Below are 26,492 nucleotides of genomic sequence, written 5' to 3'. Positions count from 1 at the left end.
AGTTTTTAAACAAACAAAATAAACTTTACTATTCAAGGTCAAAAAGATTTTAAAAATTTACAATATATTCTATTCTAACAATTAGATTAGCATGAGGTATATGTGAATTAAATGACAAATACACCACACTAACTGGCAGACATGACCATGACATATTCCATGGATTTCTCAGCAATCCACCAAGACATCAGTAGACTGAGTAACCCAAATTTGTTGAAACTCTGTCTCTCTTACAAGGGATTCCAGTCTTCACTTCGAAGATCTAGCTTTAGAATTCTCTCCAAACGTTACTCCAGCTCTGAATGCCTCACTGACTGCACACCTCGCAAAGTTTTGGTCTAATTTCCCAAGATTTCATTCACCTGGACTCGCGAGGCTGCACTCCAGCATCAACTCACAAGCACACTTTCAGCTCTTTGCCGTGTTGAGCTGAACACTACTGCTCCAAAAGGTTACTTTTATCCCAACAGCACGGAATCACCAACCTTCTGCCCTCAATCTCTAGGACTTCTGCTGCACACCATTACTTAAATCCTGCCAACTGCACCTTTTCTACTACTTGGAGCCTCCTTCCTTGTTCCTCTTCCCAGTGGTCTTCCTCCAGGGTCTTTTTATTTAACGGAGACCTCTCCCTGTCCCCTATCTGGGACTCGTTGATTATGGTATCCTGTTCCTGAGTCAAATCAGGATATGGTTCCTTTTTTTTTCTCATCAAGCAGGGGGACTGGGCCCTTGGGCTGAAGAGTGGCAAAACGCTGGACAATGCAAACTTCCAAGGCATGCTGGGACTTATAGTGCCCGGCTTCCCCTCTGGAATGAGGCAAGTCTGAATTTGTAACGAGTGGTGCTTGTTTTCAGCATTCTGGTTAAATCTATACAATCACTACTACAAATTTTAAAGTATATTTCACTATGGTGCCATGCGTAATAGTACCAGGATGCAGATCTCCAAATTTTCTTTAAAGGTTATAGAAAGCTCTCGGCACAATTTGAATTTTCAAAGTAAATATCAAGCTTGTTTTTATGTCCTCAATACATTACAATACAATACATCACAGCCAACCACAGTCACTGTTGTAATGTAAAGAAACGTAGCCAATTTGCCACAGCACTGTCCCATAAACAGCAAAGATAGAAGTAATGAAATAATCACGTATAGTGATGGTAGTGAAAGAATAGATGTTGATCTGGGCACTGGAAAATTCCCCAATTCCCCTATTATTTTAATATTTCCATGGTATTTTTTAACTCCACTTGAAGGATCAGATGCGAGTTTTTAATGCAGGACTGAAACTCCAAAAATGCAGCACTCCCTCTATACAACATCTGAAATGCCAGCCTTCATTATTTGCTCAAGCTCTATTCCCGGGAGTAAAACCTACAATCCTTCTAAATGTGCAAGTTATCAAGGTACAAGTGGTCCTATATTTTCCATTATAAATTTAGAGTACCCAATAATTTATTTTTCCAATTAAGGGGCAATTTAGCGTGGCCAATCGACCTACCCTACACATCTTTAGATTATGGGGGTAAGACCCACGCAAGTCATCAAGTATGTATATACAAGAAAGAGAGAAGGAGAATTACTTAAATTTTTATCGTTTATTTCACATCTTCGGAACATTTCAACGTTATTGTTTTTACAATGTGGTTGCAAGTTTATGCCCTCCCCTATAATGTTACATTATCATTATCATTGAGCTAAGTTCATTTTAATTTTTATTTTTAGACTGGCTTTAAATTATGCACAAGTAGGCAACCGTGATTAGCATCTTCTAGCTGATGTAGATTTTGTTACTCCTGAGTACTATGCCAACTTCCTGGAAGATCAAAGAATTGATTCCATATACTTAAAGGTTAAAGTAAAGAGCAATTTCACTTCTTTATCAAGACTTGGTAGAATTTCTGACCAGTATGGTCACCGCTTAGATTTGACTGGAGTGCTAGAAGTGCTAAGCAGGTTGAGAGCTTTAAATGTTTTGGGGTAGCCAAAACATTTGTCTTAACCAGTGGCTTAATTTTAGGAAATGTTGTGCAGAGTTAAAATTCATTGCATTGCTCATGTATCATCCAGGACGACACGTGGTGCAATGGTTAGCACTACTGTCTCACGGTGCAAAGGGCCCAGATTCAATTTGGGCCTTGGGTGACTCAATGTGGAGTCACTGTCTTCCCATGTCTGTGTGGGTTTTCTCCGGGTGCCCTGATTTCCTCCCACAATCCAAAGATGTGCAGGTTAGATGGATTGGTCGTGTTAAAATTGCTCCTTAAGTGTACAAGGATGTGCAGATTAGGTGGGGTTACGGTGATAGGGTGGGGAAATGGGCCTAGGTAGGGTGCTCTTTCAGAGGAGCAGACTCAATCGGCCGAATAGCCTTCTGCACTGTAAGGGTTCTATGGTTCTAATGCAGTTGGAATAATCTATTGCACCTGTAACCTTAATTATGTGCAGCTTCTTACATTATTGCAGTCAGTTTTATTATACTGCAGTATAGTAGAAAATCAATATGTTGTATATATTGTTTAACTTGTTTTTACAGGCTTATAAATGGTGTGTAGAGGCCATGAGGGAAATCACAGTTGGCTTGCCAGTGAAAGTAGCAGTTGATGTTCTAAGACAAGCCTCAAAAGTGAGTAATTTGCTCTGTTATCAGTAGTTAAGGTTAATACATTTTGAAGTAATGTAGAAAAAAAGTGATTAAAAATTAATCAATAATAATAATCTTTATTGTCACAAGTAGACTTACATTAACACTGCAATGAAGTTACTGTGAAAAACCCCTAATCGCCACATTCCGGTGCCTGTTCGGGTGCACTGAGGAAGAATTCAGAATGTCCAAATTACATAAAGTTTGTTGAGCCTTCATATTTTAAAAAATATATTGTACGTACATCCCTCGTCTCTTACAAGTTAGTAGTGTCATATGCCTTAAGATGTTTAATACTACCCAGATCAGTTAGCGTCAGATATGGTAGTTTACTGCATCTGTCTACTTGCCATATATTTCATGAGGTGCAGTAGATTCCTAGCAAAAATAATTACTATTGATGTTTTTAAATTATTTCATGAACAAATTCCATGTGTAATTGACAGTAATGGGAATGAGTGCATGGACAGAAACAATCCCATGGAACATAACAAGACCCATGAGTTGCTTGGGACCAAAGGAGTGTCAACAATATCATGAAAAATTCCAGGAAGGGTTGAGTAGTGCATTACTCAACATAATGCACTCAACACTTTAACATAAGGGGCGGGATTCTCCACTCCCGCGCCGAAGTGGCCGCGCCGTCGTGAACGCCGTCGAGGTTCATGACGGCGTGAAACGGCCCCGATCCCGACCAATTCAGGCCCTGACAATGGGCTAGGATCGGGGCCGCGTCATCTACACGCGCCAGGCCTTGTCGCCCGCGTAAAGGCGACGCCGCATAGATGACGCAGCCGGCGCCGCATAACTGGCATCATGCGCGGGTTGGCCGGCGCCAACCCGCACATGCGTGATTGCCGTCCTCTCTAAGTCCGCCCCGCAAGAAGATGGCGGACGGATCTTGCGGGGCCGTGGAAGGAAGGAGGTCCTCCTTCAGAGAGGACGGCTCGACGATCGGTGGGCGCCGATCGCGGGCCACCCCACATTTAAGGTACCCCCCGGTGCAGGATCCCCCCCCCCCCCCCCCCCCCCCAGCGTTCACGCACCGTTCACGATGGCAGCGACCAGGTGTGGACGGCGCCGGGGGGAACCCGCCGTTTTGGCCTGGCCGCTCGGCCCATCCGGGCCTAAGAATAGCGGGGGTGCCGGAGAATCACCATTTTGGGTGTCTCCGGCGATTCTGCGGCCCGCGGAACTCGACCGGGCCATTCCCGCCGCTTGGGAGAATCGCGGGAGGGAGTCGGACCGGCGTCCCGGGAAATTTTGGCGGCCCAGGCGATTCTCCCAACCGGCGTGGGAGTGGAGAATCTCGCCCAAGGTTTCTATATTAATGGATAGTCTATACTTATCTTTGGTTTGGAAAGAAATTTAATTGTGGCAAATTATGTAGCAGTTAACATATCTGCAGTGACGTAGATTACATCGACTATATCCAGATACCCTTTGTTTAGTCCCATGACTTCTCTCCCACTCATTTTATCTGAGTGACAAATAGTTTTCTTTACAAATTTTATTGTTTAACTCTGTCCTTGTATGTACCATATGCAACATTTCCAAAACAAAATTGACTCAAAAAAAACTCTTCTGCAGAGAATGAATTTTAAAAATACAATGATAATTAATTCCCAAAAATAATTTCACAGGTATTTGTACATTTATTTTTGAATTGCACTAACAAATCACTCAAGATTATATTTGGGTTATTAGGATTAAGTGATTTGAAATTGATTTTGTTTTCTAGGCATGTGTAGTGAAGCGAGAATTCAAAAAGGCAGAGCAGTTAATAAAACATGCAGTGTATTTAGCACGGTAAGTTGCCATATAAAAGTTATTCGCAAAGAATTTAATTCCTTTTTTAAAATTCATTTATGGAATGTGGGTGTCACTGGCTAGGCCAGCATTTATTGCCCTTCTCTAATTGCCCTTGAGAAGGTGATGGTGAGCCGCTACAGTCCATGTGTCGTAGGTACACCCATAGTGGTGTTAGGGAAAGTGTTCCAGGATTTTGACCCAGAGGCACTGAAGAAACGGTGATATATTTCCAAGTCAGAATCGTGAGTAAAGGGAAACTTCCAGGCGATGGTCTTCCATGTTTCTGCTGTCTTTGTCCATTTACTTGGTAGTTGTCGTGCGTTTGGAAGCCTTGGTGAATTCCTGCAATGCATCTTGTGGATGTGGCACACTGCTGCCACTGTGCATCGCTGGCAGAGGGAGTGAATGTTTGTGGAAGGGGTGTAAATCAAGTGGCCTGCTTTGTCCTGGATAGTGTTGAGCTTCTTTGCACCCATCCAGGCGAGTGGAGAGTATTCCATCAAACTTGCGCCTTGTAGCTGGTGGGCAGGCATTGGGGAGTCAGGAGGAGCATTGCTCACTGCAGGATTCCTAGCCTCTGACTTGCTCTTGCAACCACAGTATTTATATGGTTGGCCAGTTTAGTTTCCAGTTAGTGGTAAGCCAGGATGTTGTTTGTTCAGTGATGGTAATGTCATTGAATGTCATGGAGCGATGGTTAGATTCACTTTTGTTGGAGATTGTCATTGCCTGGCACTTGTGTGGCACGAATGTTACGTGCCACTTTTCAGCCCAAGCCTGGATATTGTCTTGGTCTTGCTGCATTTGGACATGGACTGCTTCAGTATCTCAGGAGGCACAAAAGGTGCTGAACATTGTGGAATCATCAGCGACCATCCCCACTTCTGACATGATAGAAAGAAGGTCAATGGTAAAGCAGCTGAAGTTGGTTCGGCTGCCATCAAGTTAATTTTTCATTGAAGTACAGATTTATCTTGTTTTATTATGGGCAAGCTGTGTATTTTTCATCAAAGTTGCATTATACTTTTGCTATTGTCAGTTATTTTCTGCCACTCTCATTTTGATAGTACACAGTAACAACTGGACCAATATTCAGACATTACTATTCCATTCTTTGGCACAAATCTTTCACTGTGATAACAAGAACAAAATAAGCCTAACAGAAAGAAAGAGACACAAGTATGAAATGAACTTTTGTACACATTTAGCATTAAGTCATGTTTTCTATGAGGGGAGGGGGGAGAAAGACAGTTTTAATAAGGTAGTGTTGACAACATTCACTCTTTATTTAAGGAGAGGACTTAAAATTTTACATTTTGTAATGGAAAAGTGTGTGAAATACTATAGTACATAATTTGAATATTTACTACAGAAATTTCATTATTTTTTCAGGGAACACTTTGGGCCTAAACATCCAAAATACTCTGATACCCTCTTAGATTATGGATTTTACTTGTTGAACGTAGATAATATTTGTCAATCAGTGGCTATTTATCAGGTATGTTGGAAAATTGTTTTAGTTTCGCACGTAAGGTATATTTTATTCTCTCAAGCATGTTCTTAAGTTTAAAAATGGGAAGCATATTATTATACTGTTTGTCCTATGTGGAATCTTGAATGAGCTGTACTTTCCTCTAACTAAACAGTAGAAAAACCAACATCTTTGGCCCTACCATAAATACCATACCTTTGTCATTGATGCCGTCTTCCTCCCTGTCCACTATTTCAGATTAAACTACTATGTAAAGCTTCGGCATCCTCTTAAAACATGAGCTTGGTTTGTGAGCCCCATATCATTTTCTTTTATAAATTTTAACTGCCGTAACTTTACCTGCCATCACCTATGTCAGATCATCAGCCCTGAAATCGGTATGCATGCTTTTATCTCCTCCATACAATTGCTCCGATGCAATTGTGGCAAACGTGCCATCCTTCAGTCTCCATTAGAAGTCTGGTCATTCAAAACTCTGGCGGCATGGTGGCACTCCTGCCTCACATGGGTGAGGGTCTAGGTAGGGTGCTCTTTCAGAGAGTCGGTGCAGACTCAATGGGCCAAATGGCTGTCTTCTGCACTGTAAGGACACTGAATTATGTTGCCCGTTTCTAACTCCAGACCAAGTTCCCTTTACTTATCCTCTCTGTCTTTGTAGACCTACTAACTAGCCATTGATGTCTCAACTTGTTACTATTTAGTCCAATTTTAAATGGGCATTCTTGTGCATAATTCTTTTCACAGCCTCACTCTGGCCATACAGCTGCTCCAATTCTTGCACTCCTTAATCAACTGTTTTTGACTTCTGCCGTCTCATTTTTCCTTTGGTGGCTACACCTTCACCTGCCTAGGTTCCATGCCCTGGAATTCCTTTCCTAAAAGCCCTCTGTTTTGGCACATTCCTTGTTTCATTCAAAGCACATTTCTTGGGCGAGGTCTTTGGTCACCTCTCTAGAATATTTTCTCGTCCAATTCAGCACCTTATTTTTTCTCAAGCCAATATGAAGTGTTCTATGTTATTATACAAATATAAATTGTCATTGGTGTTATCATCGTGTTGCTACTAGTATCACTGTCGTCCTGGAAGGTGTGGCCACAGCTTAATCAAGAATGCCAATGAATACTGTGAGTCCCCCCCCCCCCCCCCCCCCCCACGCACAACAGGACTGGAATATTGCAAACTCCTCCCTTTTTGGTGGTGAGAGAGGAAAAGAGACCTGGCCATTTTGGCAGCATTTCTTTTCCTTTCTGAAAGGCTTTTTGCTTTATTACGTTTGATTATTTTTTTTCTTGCATCTGGTGACCTGAGTGGCTCCAGGTAAATACTGGTGTCATTTTTTAAAAATCTCCAGTCAGGGCACTTGCTAGACAATGCGAAGTTGATATAGGAGTGTTCTGGACCAATGCTGCTCTAACAAAGGAAAAAATTTACTTCTTGACGAATAAAACTTGTTCAATAACTGTATCTGTGAGTCAGTTCCTACAAAGGGCCATTTTATTGTGAGCAAATGGCAGCTTGATTTAAGCATCACTATTTGTGGTCTTGCACTTGAGCAATAACATCGGCTTAAAATGGAAAGTTTTAATTATGCAAATTATTTCACTTGTAGGCAGACATAGAGGGCAGATATTTGTTTTTATGTTTTTGAGATATATAATATAAAACTAGTTTTGTCTAAAGAAGATTTTACAAATAAGTGGTACTTGCAACTGAACTTTGAACAATGTTTTGTTTCTTAGACAGCACTCGATATCCGACAGTCAGTATTTGGAGGCAAGAACATCCATGTAGCAACAGCTCATGAGGACCTAGCTTATTCTTCTTATGTACACCAGTATAGTTCTGGGAAGTTTGACAATGCACTGTAAGTTACCCAATTAGTTGCATGCCAGGAATGTTTTTTATTCTATTAAAAACAAATTCAAAAATGCTCGTCAGTCACAATGGGAATTATCCTTATTGCATATTTTCAGTACTTTGACTTAACTATACATTATATAAGAAAAGTTGATGTCTTTCAAAATGTTCCTTCAGATGTGAAAAGCAGAATATCTTGAGCTGGACATCAATCTGTCACACATAATACTTGCATCAGAATTTTGGACAAGAGATTATCTAAATTTAATTATTTGTTTGCACTGTGGGACAGTATCTGTCATGATCTGGATTGAGGGAGCCTTTCCTTCCTCTTCCCTTCCCCCTGCCAAACACAAACTTCATCTTACTTATCATTGCAAAATGAAATGAAACATTGGAGTTAACGGATTGCTGGGTTTGTACTGTCCTGATGGAAGCAACATTCTGCATTTGAAATGTACTTTTTCCCTTGCAGATTCCATGCTGAGCGTGCCATAGACATCATCACTCATATCCTCCCTGAAGACCACTTATTGTTGGCTTCTTCTAAAAGAGTTAAAGGTTTGTATATTAGAATTTTGATCAAATATTTTGATACATTTGAGTTGAGAGCGTGGCATATCTTTTGCGTTTCTATCTACCGTAGAATTTAGGCTGCAGAAACAATATTTTAATTATTTAATCACAATATTTCAGTGTTTATCTTTGAAGAGTAGCCTGTTTTGGTGAAAGTAATATGCAAGCCACTCCGTGTGTTCTCAAATATTAAAATAGTTTGTGTACATTTAAAAGAAAAGTTAATGGTGGAGCAGACTGAAATGGAATACTTAATAACCGACTTAATGTATGATTTTCTTTTGTATCTGTGTATTCCCAGATTGACCAAGATGGGGTAGACGAGCTGCTCAAGGCCTCTGCCAAGACTGCTCCTCGGGCAGCCACTTGGTGGTGCAAAAGAGCAATTTAATATTTAAATGCTGTCCTTCTGGGCTTACTCAGTCTCCACTCATCATTTGAGTACGGTACTGGAACTCAGTCAAGGATTTTAGAGGTGTGCGAATCCTGGGTGTAAATATATATCCACACTTGATGGCATAATTCTACAACACTTTTTTAAATGTTTTTAGTCCCGTGGGCCAAAACATGTTATCTTGGAATATGTATTTGGTAATTGTAAATAAATTTGGGAACTCTTATTTGAGCTGGCAGGTATCTACTGCTATCAATGTGAGAATAATAGGATAGAGACTGAGAGGTTAAAATTATGCAGGAAATTAATATGCACAACTTGTTTCACTAATGATTATAGACGTAGCTCTTATTATTGATCATTTTGGTGGTGACCAGAGATCCCCTCAGTGCTCCCAAGAGTGATCAAACCAGGGCTTTGTACAGATGGAGCAGGGCTTCTGCCCCTTGTAATCTAGGCCTGTATTTATAAAATTCTATTAGTCATTTTGATTATTTTCTGTATTTGTGCATGGCATTTTAATGATGTGTGTGGCTTGTCAGCTGGTTCATGATGCAGAGTGAGGCCAACAGCACATGTGCAATTGCTGTACAAGCTGAGCTTATTCATGAAGACCCCACCTTCTCAACCTTGCCCGTCGCCTGAGGTGGTGATCTTCAGGTTAAATCACCATGAGTGAGTTCTCCCCCTCAAAGGAGAAAACAGCCTATGGTAACCTAGGACTATGACGATGACTTTAATTCAATGTGCCTGTAATTTCCTTAATTTTTGCATCTATATTTTACTTGGAAGAAAGAGAAGTAACTAAGTACGAATGTGGTGACATTTGGTACACCACATGTCTATGATTCAGGGTGATCATCTGAACAAAAATCTGATCATGTCTTTCCAAACTTTTCGAATTGCTAAAATGAGTATATAGTAACTAACAAAGCAAAACCAACATGCTTCTCTCCTCCCTGGATCAATTGCATGTATTTCTGTTCACATCTGAATATCATAATATATTGCTCACCGTGAAATGGTTGACATGCATTAAGCATATAAAATTTGATCCTTAGTACAAAACATTATTTGCAGAATGGTTGAGAGTTTCAAGGAGATAGGTGACAGCAAGGGAAGAGAAACATTTTTAAATCTAATTTCTATTTGAATATTGAAATCATGCTGTGTACTTGATGTCTGACCCAAACACTTTGTGGAATATTGGCATAGCTGGCAAGGCTGATATTGCCCAGCTCTAACTGCCGTTGTCGCCTTCTTGAACTGTATGCAGTCAGTCTAGTAAATGTCGACTTTCAGTCTTCTGGATTAATTAATTCTCAGTGTTACTGTCACTAATCCTGTCCTTTTGAAACCTGTTTCCAGATTGATTTTGTCACTTTGTTTGTTTGCAGCACTTATACTGGAGGAGATTGCTATTGACTGTCATAACAAGGAAACCGAGCAACGGCTTCTTCAGGAGGCTCATGATTTACACCTTTCGTCGCTCCAGTTAGCCAAGAAAGCCTTTGGCGAGTTCAATGTGCAGACAGCAAAGCACTATGGAAACCTGGGCAGACTCTATCAATCTATGCGGAAGTTCAAGGTAATGCCAAATGATGCATAGCTTTCCTAGTTAACGATTTAAATTTCCAGAATCCATTTTCTTCTTGGCTTTTCAGTTTTATGCTGCTCTGCGAGTATCTTGCGTACATGTTGTTGCCCTATTTCAGAAAGCCCCATACCCATTTGCTGTTTGTTTCTTACTGTCTAGCCATATCAAAAATCCTCTCATTGGGTCTGGAACATGAGAAAAAATGGAAATTTGCAATAGGGTGCAGATGCTGCAGGTTCTATTCTTGGATTAGAAAGTTCCCCGACTGGTGTTCAGATTTGTCCCAGATATCGATCTTAGCTGTCACTTTGATTAGTTTAGTAGAGTGAGTTGCTAATGTCTCCTGACAAGTTTGCAATTCTTCTGTTGCTTTGAATGCCTTATGTAGCAACTTCCCTATACACTGAATCTCATGCAGACCAGCAGTGAATACTGCCACAATAAAACAGGTACTCCTCCTTCCATTCTAACCCAGCTAACTGATATAGTTTGCAGTAGCTACAATCTAATTTTAGTTCAGATGTGTAACCATGTTGAATGCTCATGTGGCTCAAACGAAAAATTGGTCAAAGCCACTCCAAGGAGCAGCTCTCACTATAACAGAGTTTTATTGAGCTACCAACTTCTTAGTGTTGTCAACGTTACATGACAAAGTTGCTGTGGGAGAAATAGAATAGGAGGAAAGAGAAGGGATAAAATTGAGGATGAAGATAGAGTACATTCAGATTTCATGTAAATAGTTGGAGACAAAAATATGTCATCACAATAAGATTCATTTCATTTCATATAGTTCTTGTATGAAATAGCTGTAGTTACAGGTAGAATGCTGTTGTACTACATTTGACAGTTTTGTTGGTGTCCGTTTTTGAGCTTTGAAGTATTGCCCGCACTTGATTGAGCAATAAATCATCAGATCACTTTAGGTGGAGTCATTGTGCTGGAGTCATTGTACTGAGTTATTTAAAACTAAAGAGGAAACTTATTTGGCTGCTGCAAATTTCAAGAACAGATATAGAGCCAACAGCAAGGGTAAATGGAGCAGAAGCTGGTTGTCCATTTACTTATGTAGGTTAAGATTAGGAGGTTTTGCAGCTGTCCGCTGGCTATTCGTTCTGGTGGATAAATGAATGAGTTCAAGTCATCCTTATTGGCTGTAAAGTGGCACTCCTACTGCCAAACCACTGGAATGCCAAAACTGAATCCTCCATGCTGCTTGGCAACATCTAAAACTGATAGTTTAACATCAGTATGCTACTATAAGCCATGCAAGACCTACTAGAATCAATTTTGCTCCCAGGGTGTAAAGAAATAGCCCTTTGTTCTGGTTATCTTGAAGTTCTTTATGGGCAGTGCTGAAAATTTACTTTCGGACTATTTTGTTCATCTTTCTAATTGGCAGAGTTGTCACTCATACTTTTTATTGCTTTCATAGGAAGCAGAAGAAATGCACATAAAAGCAATTCAAATTAAGGAACAACTCTTGGGCCAAGAAGATTATGAAGTGGCATTGTCGGTTGGACATCTTGCATCTCTCTATAACTATGATATGAATCAGTTTGAAGATGCTGAAAAACTTTATCTGAGGTCAATAGCGATAGGTATGTACCATCACCACTTGAATTTTGAGAATGAAATGCCAAAGCAATTAAACCTGTGTTCATTGTGTATTATTTTGTTTAAATATCTAATGGAACTTGTAATTGTATTTCAACAAATGAGGGAAAAACTTCAAACATTTTCCAAAATCCTTGAGCTCTTGCATTCTGCTTGGGACTTCCTTTCATCATTGTTTTCTTTTTCTCATCTAAGTCCCTGAGCTGCATCATCTGAAAATGCAATGTGACATTCTCCATATACTGCTGACAACATCCAGCTCTACCTTGCCATCATCTTTCTCGACCATTGTCTCTGATTTGTCATACTGCTTGTCAGATGTCCGCAGTGAATGCGCAGAAATTTTCTCCAATTGAATATTGTGATGATTGAAACTATTGTCATTCGTTCTTACCACAAACTCTTCACCCCTTTCCCTTGCAACTGTGAGACTGAACTAAATTGTTTGCAAAATATGTGTATTTGACCCAAGATGAGCTTCTGACCTCATGTGCTCCATTGCCAGGACCGTCTGTTGCCAGATCCACATCATTGACAACCTGCACACCAGTCTCGGATTATCTGCTGCAGAAACCCTCATACATGCTTTTAACAGAATTGTTACGGTGCAGAAGGAGGCCATTAAGCCCATCCTGTCAGCACCGGCACTCCAAACTAACATTGTGACTTTGTGCCATTCTCCTGCCTTTTCCCAGTACCCCTGTGCATTGAGTGATTATTTGAATAGAAACAATGCCCTCTTGAATGCCTTAATTGAACCTGCCTTCACCACACTTCCGGGCAGTTCTTTCCGGGCTTTTCATTCCAGGCTCAAACCACTTGCTGTGCGCAAAATATTTTTTTTCCTCTGTAATTTCCTTCGTTTGTAGATCACTTTAAACCCTGCCTTCTCGTTTTGATTCTTTTACCAGCAGGAACAATTTCTCCCTATCTACTCGCTGTGCCCCACCCTCATGGTTTGTACACCCCAACCAAATCTTCTCTTGGCCTTGTCGCCAAGGAGAACCATCCAACCTCCCCAATCTCTCTTTGTCATTGAAGTTTCTCATCCCTGGAGCCATTCTTGTAAACCTCTTCTGCACCCTGTCGAATGAGTTCATGTCCTTCCTATAGTGTGGTGCCCCGAGCTGTGCATAATAGTCCAGCTGAGGTTAACCAGTGTCTTGTATAAATTCACCATAACCTCCTTGCTCTTGTACTCTATTCCCCTATTAATGAAGTCCAGGGTACTGTTTTCTTTATTCACTCATCCCTACCTGTCCTGCCAACTTCAATTATCTACGCATATATCCAGCCAGGTCCCTCTGCTCCTGCACCCCTTTAAGAATGGTACCCTTTTTAAATTGTCTCTCCATGTTCTTCCTACCTCACACTTTTCTGCATTGAACTTCATCTGCCACCCATCTGTCCATTCCACCAACTTGTCCATGCCCGTTTGAAGTTCTATACTGTCGTCCTCACAGTTTACAAGGCTTCCAAGTTTTGTGTCACCCGCAAACTTTGAAACTGTCCCCTGCACACCAATATCTAGATTATTAATGCTTATCAGAAAAGGCAAGGGTCCCAATACCGACCCCTGGGGAACGCCAGTACAAATCTTTCTCCAACCTGAAAAAAAATCCACGAGTCTAGGGAAGACTGAAAGAATATAGCCAATGTCTCTGTCATTTCCACACTCTCTTCTTTCAACATCCTTAGATGCTTCTCACCTGGTCCTTTTATCTCACCTGGTTCTTTTAAAAGCCTTATCAACTTTTAATCCGTCTGGTGAAAGTTTCCTCTTGACAGCATGGCATGGGAAACATCCACCTATTTGGTAAATATAAATGCACAGTATTCATTTTAACACCTCAGCCATGCCCCTGCCTCCATATGTAAATTCCCTTTTCAGTCTCTAATCGACCCTACTCCTCTTACCACCCTCTTATTTTTATATGCCTATAGAAGACTGGATTTTGTTACCTCTAGACTTGACTTTTTCAATGCTCTCCAGGCTGGGCTCCCACCTTCTAATTTTAGATCAACTTGACATCATCCAAAACTTTGCCCCCATTCTAACTTGCACCAAGTCCTGTTCCACTCTCACCCTTATGCGTGCCAATCTATACTGGCTTCAGCAGCAATTTCTTTTCTATTTCCTACCCTTGTTTTCAAGTACCGTTCCTTATCTATGATTCCTATCTCTCATCTCCTTCAGCCCCAATAGTCTTCCAAGATATCTGCACTTTTCCAATTCGGACATTTGTGCACATATCCAATTTTAATCACTCCATTTTACTACATTTAAACACTATACAAAAGCAAGTTACTGTTGCATGCAGGGCAGAAAGGCTGGTTTTCATGGGAACCAGAACCTCTACCTTTAAATAAGCAAGTCTGATATCATGATGTAATGGTTGATAAATACATTTTTATTTATGTCAGCCTTTGGTGATCACAATGGGTTGTCCAATATGCTCTCTGCCTTCTCCAGAAAACAGTAAATGTTACATTAAAATAGTACTGTGTTCATAGTATATGGATAAACTAATTTATTTACAATCTGAATCGTACGCCAAAGCAGTACACTGCAAGATACTAGATCCAGGTCAACCAATTTCAGTGCTATTCATTTTTAACAGTAGCTGTGAAGTCTGGTCTCCTGGCCATATGTTCATTCACTTGCTTTTGATATCTGACATGTATTTAAACCTGAACTTCACCTGATTGGCACAGATTAGAAATAACATCTAATAAACCCATCCTCTTTAAAGGGACTATTGACCTATCCCACCTCCACATTCGCTATGTGCCTTGATGAGTTTTATTAGTGGCAATTTAAAGGTTCTTGTGCAGCAATTAGGGATGGATATTAATTTTTGGTCTTGTCATTGATGTCCACATCTCATGAATTAATTAAATTAGTAAAGGAAAAGAACTGCATTTTAACTCTCTTTTGAAGATTTTCTGAATTTAAGATAAGACAACATTTCTACTTTCATCCTTGATTGTAGGCTGCATTTTGGAATAAACATCTGGCTATAAAATAAACAGGGTTTTAAAAATGTGCATAGTACTGTTTAGTTTCAGGTTTAAACAGTGTGTAGCAGGTTTCAGTAAGCTTTGAGATGCAAAATACCATATAGTAGGTAAATCAAAGTTTAATTAAGTTTTTTGTTTTCCTGATCCTTTAATTATTGCTCAATCCCTACATACATCAGTTGTTTCATGAGTTTATTTGGCCATTGAGTCTGCTCTGCCATTCGATCATGGCTGATCTCATCCTGGCATTAACTCCACTGTCCTGCCCGTTCTCCATAACCCTTCAACCCATTACCAATTAAAAATCTGTCTAATTCCTCCTTAAATTTACTCACTGAGCCAGCATCCCCCGCACTGTATGGTGGCAAATTCCAGATATTCGCAATCCTTTGGGAGAAGTAGTTTCTCTTCATCTCCGTTTTAAATATGCTACCTCTTATCCTAAGACTATGACCTCTAATTCTAGAATACCCCACAAGAGGAAGCATCCGCTCCACGTCTACTTTATCCACACCTTTTATCATCTTGTATACCACCATTTGATCTCCCCTCTTCTAAACTCTAGAGAATATAGGCTTAAACTGTTCAATCTCTCTTCATACGACAAACCCCTCATCTCTGGTATCAACCTTGCAAACCTCCTCTGAACTGCCTCCAACGCCATACATCTTTCCTCCAATAAGGCGACCAAAACTGTGCACAATACTCCAGATGTGGTCTCACCAATACCGTATATAGCTGCAACAACACTTCCTTACCTTTTATGCTCTATTCCTTTAGCTATAAATGGCAACATTCCACTCACTTTTTTTATTATCTGCTTTACCTGCATGCTGGTTTTCTGTGACTCATGAACGAGGACCTCCAAATCCCTCTGCAACAAAGCACCCCAAAGTCTCCCCATTTAGATATTAAGTTGCCTTCCTGTTTTTCCGACCAAAATGCATGACCTCCCATTTATCCACATTAAATGTCATCTGCCACATTGTGGCCCCTCTCCTAATCTATCTATATCCATTTCTAAGGTTCTTATTTCCTCATGGATGGTGATATGATTTAGTTGCATTGTCCCAGTTCTGGAAGTGGGTATACCTGCATGATGTGAGCCTGTACTGGCTTCTTCACTGAGTAGCATGCATTTTACCTATTCCTATAATTTTGTCTCGGCTGTGCCCTTTGGCAGTGCTTACAGTAGTCCATCATCTGACATCTGCAACCCACCAGAGCAGTTCCCCTTGCATCCTTGGGGTCATCATTCCATACCCTTGACTGTCAGATGACGAGAATTGAGCTCCGGTCCTGTAATGACTATTTTGCATCTTTCTTAAATAGGTGCCTTCAGTTGAGGAATGGTCACTTTTACACAAGGCTCCTCCCCCTAACCGGAGGACATTTCTGTCTCATGCTCCTTGTAGCTCCTGAGTCCCTTTTTCTGCATGTTCCAGTGATAGAGCTATTTCAATGGGGTTTTTAAAAACATCCAGATTGGGTTCTGCCAATAACGTTTTTGAGTCATCACATTATTTATTCTACCTACCAAACTGGCTCTTAACATTTCGGTCAGGGATGGTCTGAATTCACAATGTTCTGCCAATTTCCGTAATCTGGCCGAAGATTTGGTGACGGGTTCACCCTGCCACGTTAAAGCGGTATCCCTGGAGTATAACAGAGGACTTCGGGTGATGGTGATTTTTTACCAAGTCTACTAACTCGTTAAAAGTCTTGGAGCATCTGGATAGGTCAAGCTTTTTTTATCACGCTGAATGTTGGGGCACGCTTGCTGTCAGCAAGATCATTTCCTGTTTCTCATCTCCCTCAATATTGTTAGCCCGGAAGAGGTAACGCATACGCTCTATGTATTAGGCCCAATCTTCTCCGCTTACATCATGGGATTCAAGTTTACTGAAGAGAGGCATTTTATTTCTTCCCAGAGAAACCGCTTGTTTTCAACAATAAAGGATTGAAGAACTCCTCGACACCAGTGCAATAACTGCGCCAAAGGCCAATCTTCCAGCACCAATTAAAGATACTAAAAAGTCCAAGCCCTACAGAATATTGGCCTGGGTTGAAGAATAGATTTTAAGCTCTCGCTGCTGATTCCCCATTGGGCGAGCTCCCACACACTTAATTCATATTCCACGAAGCTCATGGGGTGATCTATTGATGATCCTTCATGGCCACCATAATGCTCTTTTATCCCTGTAATTCAGCTCTTTCGATGTTTGTACCAAGGCTATAATGAGGTCTCTGGTGACCCTTCCAGATCCCAAACTGTGCATTGGTGAGCAGGTTATTGCTGAGTATGTGCCACCAGATAACACTGTAAATGATATGTCCTATCATTTTGATCATTGAGAGTAGACTGATCGGACAGAATTTGGCTGGATTGGATTTGTCCTGCTTTTTATGAACAGGACATATCTGGGCAATTTTCCACATTGTTGTCTAAACGCCAGTCTTGTAGTTGTACTGGAACAGCTTGGCTAAGGGCGCAACTAGTTCTTTCAGCATGCCTTCAGTACTACAACTGCTATATTGTCAAGCCCATAGACTTGGCTGTATCTCGTGCTTTTAGCCATTTTTTTGATATCAAATTGTTTGAAGACTGGCGCCTACCTCAGTGGGAACCTTGGAAAAGTCCATTCAGCATTTCTGACTGTAAGTGGTTCCAAATGCTTCAGCAGAGCTTTGGTCTGATCCATTCAAAATTATAAAGCCAGCCATTGGTCTTTCCAGTAAGTCCCAAGTTGTTATCAGAAAAGTTCTTTGTTTTCATTTTGCGTAAGCCACATGAAAGTTCGCCTTTCAGTTATGGATATTAACTTCATTTGTCAAGCTTTAAAGTTTATTGACGTTATATCCTGTACAGAATATTCAATTGCATGCTGTATCTTCCTGCATAATTTCCCCCAGGAGCCATTGAGCACCTTCATAGCTACTGGCTTTGCTAACTTTCCTACGTTCACTTTGACTTTTCATTCATCTCTTCAACTGCACAGTTATTGAATATTTATTGATTTCTGTGGAAAATTAATGTGGTCCAGGCCACTTGACTCACTTCATGATTTCAGTTTTTGAAAGTTTAGATGGTGCTGCTAAAAAACATAATAATATCAGAGGTTTTTGTAACCAAAAAACATCCAGCTTCCAACCGCGCCTTTATACGGTTCTGGTTCAGATTATAAACCTCTGTACCTATTCTCCCACCACTCCTCCCTGTTATTATCCCTTTGATCTGGCTTCCATCCCACATTTGGCAGTGAAATTATTCTGGTAAAGTTACTTATGGCATTCTGTATGACTGTCGCCATGGTGCATTATCCCTCTTTGGCTTCTTATAGTGTTGAATATCAGCCACATTATCATCATCTGAAGTACAGAATTCTAACTTTTCTAAGTGGAGCCAATGCATATCCTATGAAAGCTTCTCTTCCGGTGTCCACAGGGCTTTAACTGTCAAAGCATGTCTTGGTTCCTCTTATTTTTCTACAGGTATATGTTTTCCCTATGTGACTTTATTCATAGTACAGGGTGGTTCATTTTTGTGGTTCTCGATTACTATTTTAATTACAGTAATTGTCACTCTGTCTAAATGTCATTCTTATATCAAGTTTTGGTTGTGTATAAACACTTTTGAAGCTCACTGTTTAATCCCTAGTTTCCTTCCATGCTGCACTCAAAACCCACCTCCTTAGCCCCCCGCCCCCCAATGGTGCATCTCATTGAATTCCTCTATGATCTCATCACATTCCCATTTCTCTCCAGCGTCACACCACGGTGGCACAGTGGTTAGCACTGCTTTCTCACAGCTCCAGGGACCCAGGTTCGATTCCAACCTAGGGTGATTGTGCAGAGTTTCCACGTTCTCCCCGTGTCTGCGTGGGATTCCTCCGGATGCTCCGGTTTCCTTACACAGTCCAAATATGTGCAGGTTAGGTGGATTGAATGTGCTAAATTTCCCCTTAGTGTTAGGTTATATGGGATTATGGGGATAGGGCAGGGATTGGGCATAGGTAGGGTGCTCTTTCAGAGGGTCGGTGCAGACCCGATGGGCCGAATGGCCTCCTTTTGCACTGTACGGATTCTGTGATTTCCCCTTCCTGCTGAATGTTTTCTCTCCCTCAACTCTCACCATTGGTGCACTCAATGACCTCTCTTCCATTCTCTGGATTTACTTCCCTAAATTCCACTGCCTTTTCCCCCCTGTCAGACTTTTCATTGTAAATTCTACCTGGTCAACCAAATAGTCATCCTCCTTTCCTAATATACCCACCCCCCCACTGTGCTCGGGTCCAAAATTTTGCTACTGAGATTTTCAATGAAGTTCAATATATGTATGAAAGGTAGTTACCTTGGTTCAAAAGTAAATTAACCATCATTTCCATTGCTCAAATTTATCCAAAAGGCGTGCTCGTGATTGTGTTACAATTCAAAGAATTGGTCTTGTTCATTCGGCAAATAGTAACATTTTTTTTTGTATTATGTGTTTGCATACAGGAAAGAAATTATTTGGAGAAGGTTACAGCGGACTGGAATATGATTACAGGGGCCTCATCAAACTGTACAACTCTATTGGCAATTTTGAGAAAGTATTTGAATACCATAACATTCTGTCCAACTGGAACCGCCTGCGGGATCGACAATTTGCCATCAGTGATGCCCTTGAGGATGTAAATGGCAGTACACAATCCACAGAGGAAGTGGTCAGATCGTTCCTTTTAGCTCAGCCTGGAATTGGACAGGGTTGCTGAAGATCAAACAGGATTAAATTGTCACGTACAGTCTTTATTCCCTGGATTACAAGGGAGAAGCATACTGTGAAACAATCCAGTAACTACACTTAATACCATTAGGGTAATTACTTTCATTTAGGTGTTAAGCTCAGAGGTAATGGTAATGGAAAAAATTCATGTAATAGATACAAGACTAGGAAAGAACTGACCAGAAACAGTCGCCGTGGCATGTCATTGTCTAGTAAAGTTTGCAAATGCTGATGACACGGAGGTTTTGTCTCGGCACCTGAATGCCATAAACATTGGTTAAAGTGAAGTTATTTTGCAGCTGCAGCCTTTTACAATTTTATTTTAATTATATTTCCAGCCATTTGCTGCTGACCACATTGAATAGTAATCCAACCATTCCTTAATGCATAATCAGATGATTTCAGGATGTGGAAGTGAATTTCAAACATTCATGCCTTGCTGACTATTGGCTGAATTTTTTTTTTCATCTTGAAAGATATAGCAGTTCCCTGTGAAGTATGCTAATGGGTGCCATTGCACTGCCTGCCTCCACAGAGTCACAGTTAGTCCTAATTATTTTGCTATATCACCAATTGCAAAATGACATCCTGAAGGGCACTGTGATAGGTTTGCTGTACATTACAGTATGTCATTATATTCCTAGGTATCTATAGCATGAGTGGCCTTAGTGAGTTTGTTGAAGTGCACATTTTTTAAACTGAAATATTAAAGGATATATCTAGAAGTTGGTTTGTGGTGCACAAGTTCAGTGTTGGACCACTAACTGATGTTTTTAGGTACCATTTGTGTCATCTTTTTTTTAAAACTCAACTTATATTCCTCTTTGGGAATAATGTTGCCATGTTCTGCATTAAGTGAATAATAAAGTTTTGATAACATTTTGAGGATATGGAAATGAAAAAAGGTCAACGGTATTCATTTTATTGCACATTTAATTAAACAGTACTATTTTTGTACTTTCCTGAATTGCTTTGACAGCAATGGCTTAACACTATTACCATATTCAGCCTCCGCTGTTTGAAAGCAAAACAACAGACAAGACACTCAAAAGATACTTGAGCAGGAATCCATGTAATAGTGCCATGCTGAATTTATAAAATGACATCACAATTTTGTCTTTCATTTTAATAATTCCATTATTTGTGTACAGAAACTTTTAGTGTAGTGACATACAGGCTGCAGCGCCCAACATTATGTGCAACCATCAAACCATTATTGCTTATGTTTGTAACAAACATTGTGATATTCTGTAACTGTACTACTATAAACATTATTGATCTGCTAAATATAGTGTTCATGCACAATCTCAGTCTTTGCTTCTCAGTTGATTGTTGAATTAATTTGTATGTTTAAATACGGGTTACTTTCCTATGGATGCTTAAATGCATTTCATTCATGTGCAAGGGTGTAACTAGCAGTAAAAGCCATTTTACCTACGTTTGCCCAGGAAGATTTTAAATGCAAAATGGTTCACAGAAATTATTTAGAGCCCAACTGAGGGTTGAGGGTCAGAAGGGGGATGCGGGGGAGACAACCAGTGTATAACATTAGAGTAAAACTATCTGTTTAAAATTGCTGTCTCAAAACCCCTGCTGCTATAGATCTGCTTGCAATAAGTCATCAATACGTTCAGTTTTAGGAGCATTTAGTAGGAAGCTATCTGGAACAGTTACTCAGTTTTGCCACAAGGGTGATGTATTTTCAGAATGGTACAGGACACTCTGGAACAAGGTAGTGTGGTCATAAAGTTTGAAACTGTAGAGGCTGTTAATTAACAGCAAGTGCAAAATATTTTGCATTCACATGGATTTCCCAGGCCATTTTGACACAGCTACCAATTCTTCAGTTGCTAGTACCACCAGATGTGTGCGCTCTATCGATTAAATTTTTCTTAGCTAAAATGTTCAAGTTCATAGAATTTACAGTGCAGAAGGAGGCCAATCGGCCCATCGAGCCAGCACTGGCTCTCGGAAAGAGCACCCTATCCAAGCCCACACCTCCACCCTGTCCCCATAACCCAGTAACCCCACCCAACACTAAAGGCAATTTTGGACACTAAGGGCAATTTAGCATGGCCAATCCACCTAACTTGCACATCTTTGGTCTGTGGGAGGAAACCCACGCACACACGTGGAGAACGTGCAGACTCCGCACAGACAGTGACCCAAGCCAGGATCGAACCTGGGACCTGGAGCTGTGAAGCAATTGTGCTAACCACTATGCTACCGTGCTGCCCTTATGTAATTCATTAGTTTTTTTGAACAGCTGGAATAGGGCATTACTGGAAATTTTATTTGCTGCAGTTGACCTCTTTCATTAAAAAAAAAACCCATTGAATTGGAAACTATATTTGACACTTACAAAAATGACCTGAAATGTTTTAGTTTACAGTAGTTGCATATTGTCAGTCAACCAAAATTTCTGCGTTCCTTTCTAGTTTTGTCAAGATATTTTAAACTTGCCTTCTCAGTTAAAACTTATAGTAGCATCGTAACTGTACACTTGGATATTTGCAACTTAAACGGTTATTTTGATTTAAAATCAAATAATCACATTGATAATGAACTCCGTATGTGGTCAGTAGTTTATTTTTATACATTTATGATGAGTTAGTTCAACAGAGGAACAGTGAAACATCTGCTGTGTGCTGTTGACCCTGCTTTGTATAAAGATATACTGCACATCCCAGGTAACTTCTATATTTAATTTATATAACTTTGTGCAGTAAATTTAAGTGGAAGCACATAGCCAGAAATTGAACATTATTTTAGTTACTTTCACCATCATAAAGAGTGGGGTAGAGAAGGATCCAGAAACAGACAGCAGCACCTAAAAGAACTATCCAATCTGTGGCTCCAGACTGCATTCTGAGAAAACAGGTAGTTCACAAGAAAAGAGGTAGTTGATTGGTTGGTAAGTATTTAAGTTATCTTTAAAAACTGAGGTGACTTTTGTAATGGTACGGTTTTATTAGTAGTAAAGCTTAATAGATTGGCTGGTGTGTATTTCCTGTTTTACCTTTAGGTAATTTCAATCAGGGCGACTAGAAATTTATTGAAATAATATTAGCACAGACAGGACTAGAGACATTAATTAATATTTAATAATTAAAATAATTGAGTAAATACTATAATGATGGCAGGGCAGGTGATGTGTGGTGGCTGCAGATTGTGGAAGCTTGTGAACTCTTGCGTGTTCCAAGTCAAACATATCTGAATCAAAGGCCTGTTGCTGGAAGAACTTTGGGTCAGTCATTGAGCTGGAGGCTGAGATACAGACACTGCAATATGTCAAAAAAGGGGGAGGTTAGCTAGACGTTTTGTTCCAAGACGTTTTAGGATAGAGTTGTCTGGTTTGATCCATGGTTAGGGAAGGATGGTGTGACTGCAAGTGAGGCAGGTATGGGGATAGAAGGCAAAAGTGAAGGAGCCTCAGCCCTTGCAAATGTCCAACAGATTTGAGGTTCTCGAAACCTGTATGGACGAAAGCAGGGTATGCAGTGGGGGTTGGTGAACTCACCATGGCAACGTGATACACAATGTAATTCAAGCAGGGGGAAGTAATAGGAATGTAATGGTAGTAGGGGACTGTATAGTCAGCGAGATAGACACAGTTCAGATCTGGAAAGCTGTATTACCTGTCTGGTGACAGTAACTTGCAGTGAGAGAGGGAGGATCCAGTTGTTGTGGTCAATGTAGATGCCAACGATATAGGTAGGACCAGGAAAAAGACCCTGCTTAGTATAGGCAGCTAGGGGCCAAATTATAAAGAACTTCAAAGGTGACAATTTGAGTTATTACCTAAGCCATGAGCAAATTGAAGTGTCTCACAGATTGGGGGAGGAAGAAATGGGGTTAGATTCATGGGGATCTGGCACCAGTACTGGGCAAAGTGGGAGCTGTACCTTTGGGACAGTCTCCAACTGAACAGTGCTGGAACCAGTGTTCTAATGAGTCGTAAAACTAGGGTGGTAGAGAGGGCTTTAAACTCAATAGTGGGGCAAGGGGGATTAGGTTAGGAAAGATGTGGTAAATTAAAAAGGGAGGACAAGGCAAGGTAACTGTAATGGAATTGATAATCTGAGTGGCAGGAAGGAACAGAGCATGTGAACTTAAGACTGTGCCAGCAAATAAAGCCAGAGATTGCAAAAATAAGTCAAAATTAAAGGCACGCTTATCTGAATGCACACCGCATTCTTTTTTAAAATATATTTTATTAAGGCATATATAATTTTACAAGTTTTAAGAGGAAAAAACAAATAACACCCATCAAACCAACAACCAAATCCAGCCAACGTGGCTTACGTGCACAGTTTCCCAATCCCTCTTTCCCACTATTTCCCACCTCAACCAGCCCCCCATGCGCACACCGCATTCTCAACAAGATGGATGAAGTGACGGCACAAATGGAAGTAACAGGTATGATCCAATTGCCATTACAGAGTTGTGGCTGCAGGGTGATTGAGACTAGAAACAGAATGTTCAAGGGTATTTGACATTTAGGAAGATGGACAAAAATGAGGGAGGATAGTGCTGTTGATGAATTAGATTAGTACATTAGTGAGGCTGAATCTTAGATTGGAAGATCAAGATGTAGATGATGTTTGAAACTAAGAAACAGGAAGGGGAGTAATATTGGTAGTTGTTTATAGGCCACTAAATAGTGGTAATGTATGGCATGGTATGTTCTGGAAATTAGAGGTGTGTGTAATATAGTAATCATGGGGGACTTCAATCTATATATAGACCGGGTAAATCTAATTAGCACTAATGCTGTGGAGGATAAAGACCTGAATTGTATACAACAGGCATTGTCAAACTCAGGGGCGCGACCCGTGGGTGGGTCGCAGGCGGGTGTCGGGAGGGTCGCGGAGCCGTCCGTCGCGCGCTCCCGATCGCGCAGCAGCCGGCTGTTAACACCGGCTGCAAGCGGCCTTCAAAATGGCCGCGAACATGTTTTAAAAATGCGGCCGCACTGCGCATGCACGCCGATGATCGGGCACGCATCCGCGGAGCGGCCGCTTTTTTTTTTAACGGTCGCAGCTTTTTGTTTTACAAGTTCGGGGGGATTTATTCATTTTCATTTATTTTTTTCATTTATTTTATTCATTTTATTTTAATTTTTTTTTACAAATTCGGGGGGGTTTCATTTGATAAAATTATACAGGGAAAAAAAATGCAGAACTTTGGACAGACGGAGACTCCATACTTTCTGACACCGGAAGGCTTCACCTTCATCCAACAGGTTCCATTGGAGGAGCGTGTACGAGGGCCAAAGGGACACAAAACCATTTCCTCCATTTTTGTCAGCAGCAAACCGGGTAAGAGAAAATGGTGGGTCACGCAGGTCGGCCGGCGTGCGTCGCGAAGGTCGGCCAGGTTGGGTCCTGAATGTTGGCCAGTTGGTAAAAATGGGTCCCTGGAAAAAAAGTTTGAAGAACACTGGTATACAAGATGGTTTACTAGAACAATGTGCTGAGGAACAAACTCGAGAGTGGACTGTTTTAGATCTAGTGTTGTGCAATGAGAACGGATTAATTAATAATCTCGTTGCAAAGAGGTCTTGAGGGAAAAATGACCAGAATATGATAGAATTTTACATTAACTTTGAAAGTGATGTCGTTCTATCTAAAGATAAATATTAATTGTGAAGCTAGTTTAGAGGTTTTTGAGGATGTAATAGCAGTGGATGTGGTGTATTTTATTTTCGGAAGGCTTTCGATAAAGTCCCACACGTTAGTAAACAAAGTGAAAGCACATGGAATTGTTGGTAATATGCTGGCATTGATTGAGAATTGGTCAATGGACATTTTTTTTAAAAAGAGTAGGAATAAACAGGTGACTCTTGGGTTGGCAAAATGTGACTAGTGGGGTACCACAAGGAACAGTGATTGGGTTTCCAGCTCTTCACAACCTATCAATGATGTGGATGTGGGGACCAGTATTGCCAAGTTTGCTGAAAACGAAGTAGGAAAGTAAATTGTAAGGAGCATGCAAAGAGACTTCAAGGAGATTTAGGCAGGCTATGCGAGTGGGCAAGCACGTGGAATATAATGTGGGGGGAAAATTTGTTATCCATTTCGTACGAAAAACAAAATAGAGTATTTATTAAATGGTGAAGGATTGGAAAATATTGATGTCCAATGGGATCTGGTTGTCCTTGTTCATCAGTCACTGAAAGAGAACATGAAGGTGCAGCAAGCAATTAGGAAGACAAGTGGTATGTTGGCCTTTATTGCAAGAGTATTTGAGTACAGGAGCAAAGATGTCTTGCTGTAATTATAGTCTTGGTGAGACCATACTGGTATTGTGTAGTGTTTTGATTTCCTTACCTAAAGAAGGATATACTTGCCAGAGTGGTATATGTATGTTCATACACCAGACTGATCCCTGGGATTGTTGTCCTACGTGGAGACCGTACCCGTAATCTCTAGAGTTTAGAAGAATGAGAAGTGATCTCATTGAAGCATACAAAATTCTTTCAGAACTCAACAGGATAGATAGATGCAGCAAGGATGTTTTCCCCTGGCTTGGAAGGCTGTCTAGAACCTAGAATCAGGGAACACAGTCTCAGAATAAGGGGTAGAATGTTTAAGAGTGAAATGAGACGAAATGTAATCACTGAAGGTGAGTCTTAGAAATTCTCTACCCCAGAGGGATACATAGGTTCACTCATTGAGTATATTGAAGACAGATTGATAGATTTCTAGCTAATAAA

General features: G+C 40.6%; 1 protein-coding gene across 1 annotated transcript in view; it reads left to right on the top strand.

Annotated features, from left to right (window-relative positions):
* The window catches only part of appbp2 (amyloid beta precursor protein (cytoplasmic tail) binding protein 2), a 118,147-nt gene extending 97,068 nt beyond the window's left edge, over positions 1–21,079 (top strand). The window contains exons 6-13 of the mRNA XM_072470128.1: positions 2,541–2,630; positions 4,390–4,457; positions 5,853–5,958; positions 7,693–7,817; positions 8,286–8,371; positions 10,178–10,368; positions 11,810–11,975; positions 19,510–21,079. Coding sequence (XP_072326229.1) covers positions 2,541–2,630; positions 4,390–4,457; positions 5,853–5,958; positions 7,693–7,817; positions 8,286–8,371; positions 10,178–10,368; positions 11,810–11,975; positions 19,510–19,763 — 1,086 coding nt within the window. The 3' untranslated portion in view covers positions 19,764–21,079. The remainder of the gene's footprint in view (positions 1–2,540; positions 2,631–4,389; positions 4,458–5,852; positions 5,959–7,692; positions 7,818–8,285; positions 8,372–10,177; positions 10,369–11,809; positions 11,976–19,509) is intronic.
* Positions 21,080–26,492: the final 5,413 nt, after the last annotated feature.

This window comes from Scyliorhinus torazame, chromosome 12 (genome assembly GCF_047496885.1).
Source record: "Scyliorhinus torazame isolate Kashiwa2021f chromosome 12, sScyTor2.1, whole genome shotgun sequence".
Lineage (NCBI taxonomy): Eukaryota > Metazoa > Chordata > Chondrichthyes > Carcharhiniformes > Scyliorhinidae > Scyliorhinus > Scyliorhinus torazame.
The sequence above is the reverse complement of the archived record's forward strand: the minus strand, read 5'-3'. Positions and strand labels throughout refer to the sequence as shown.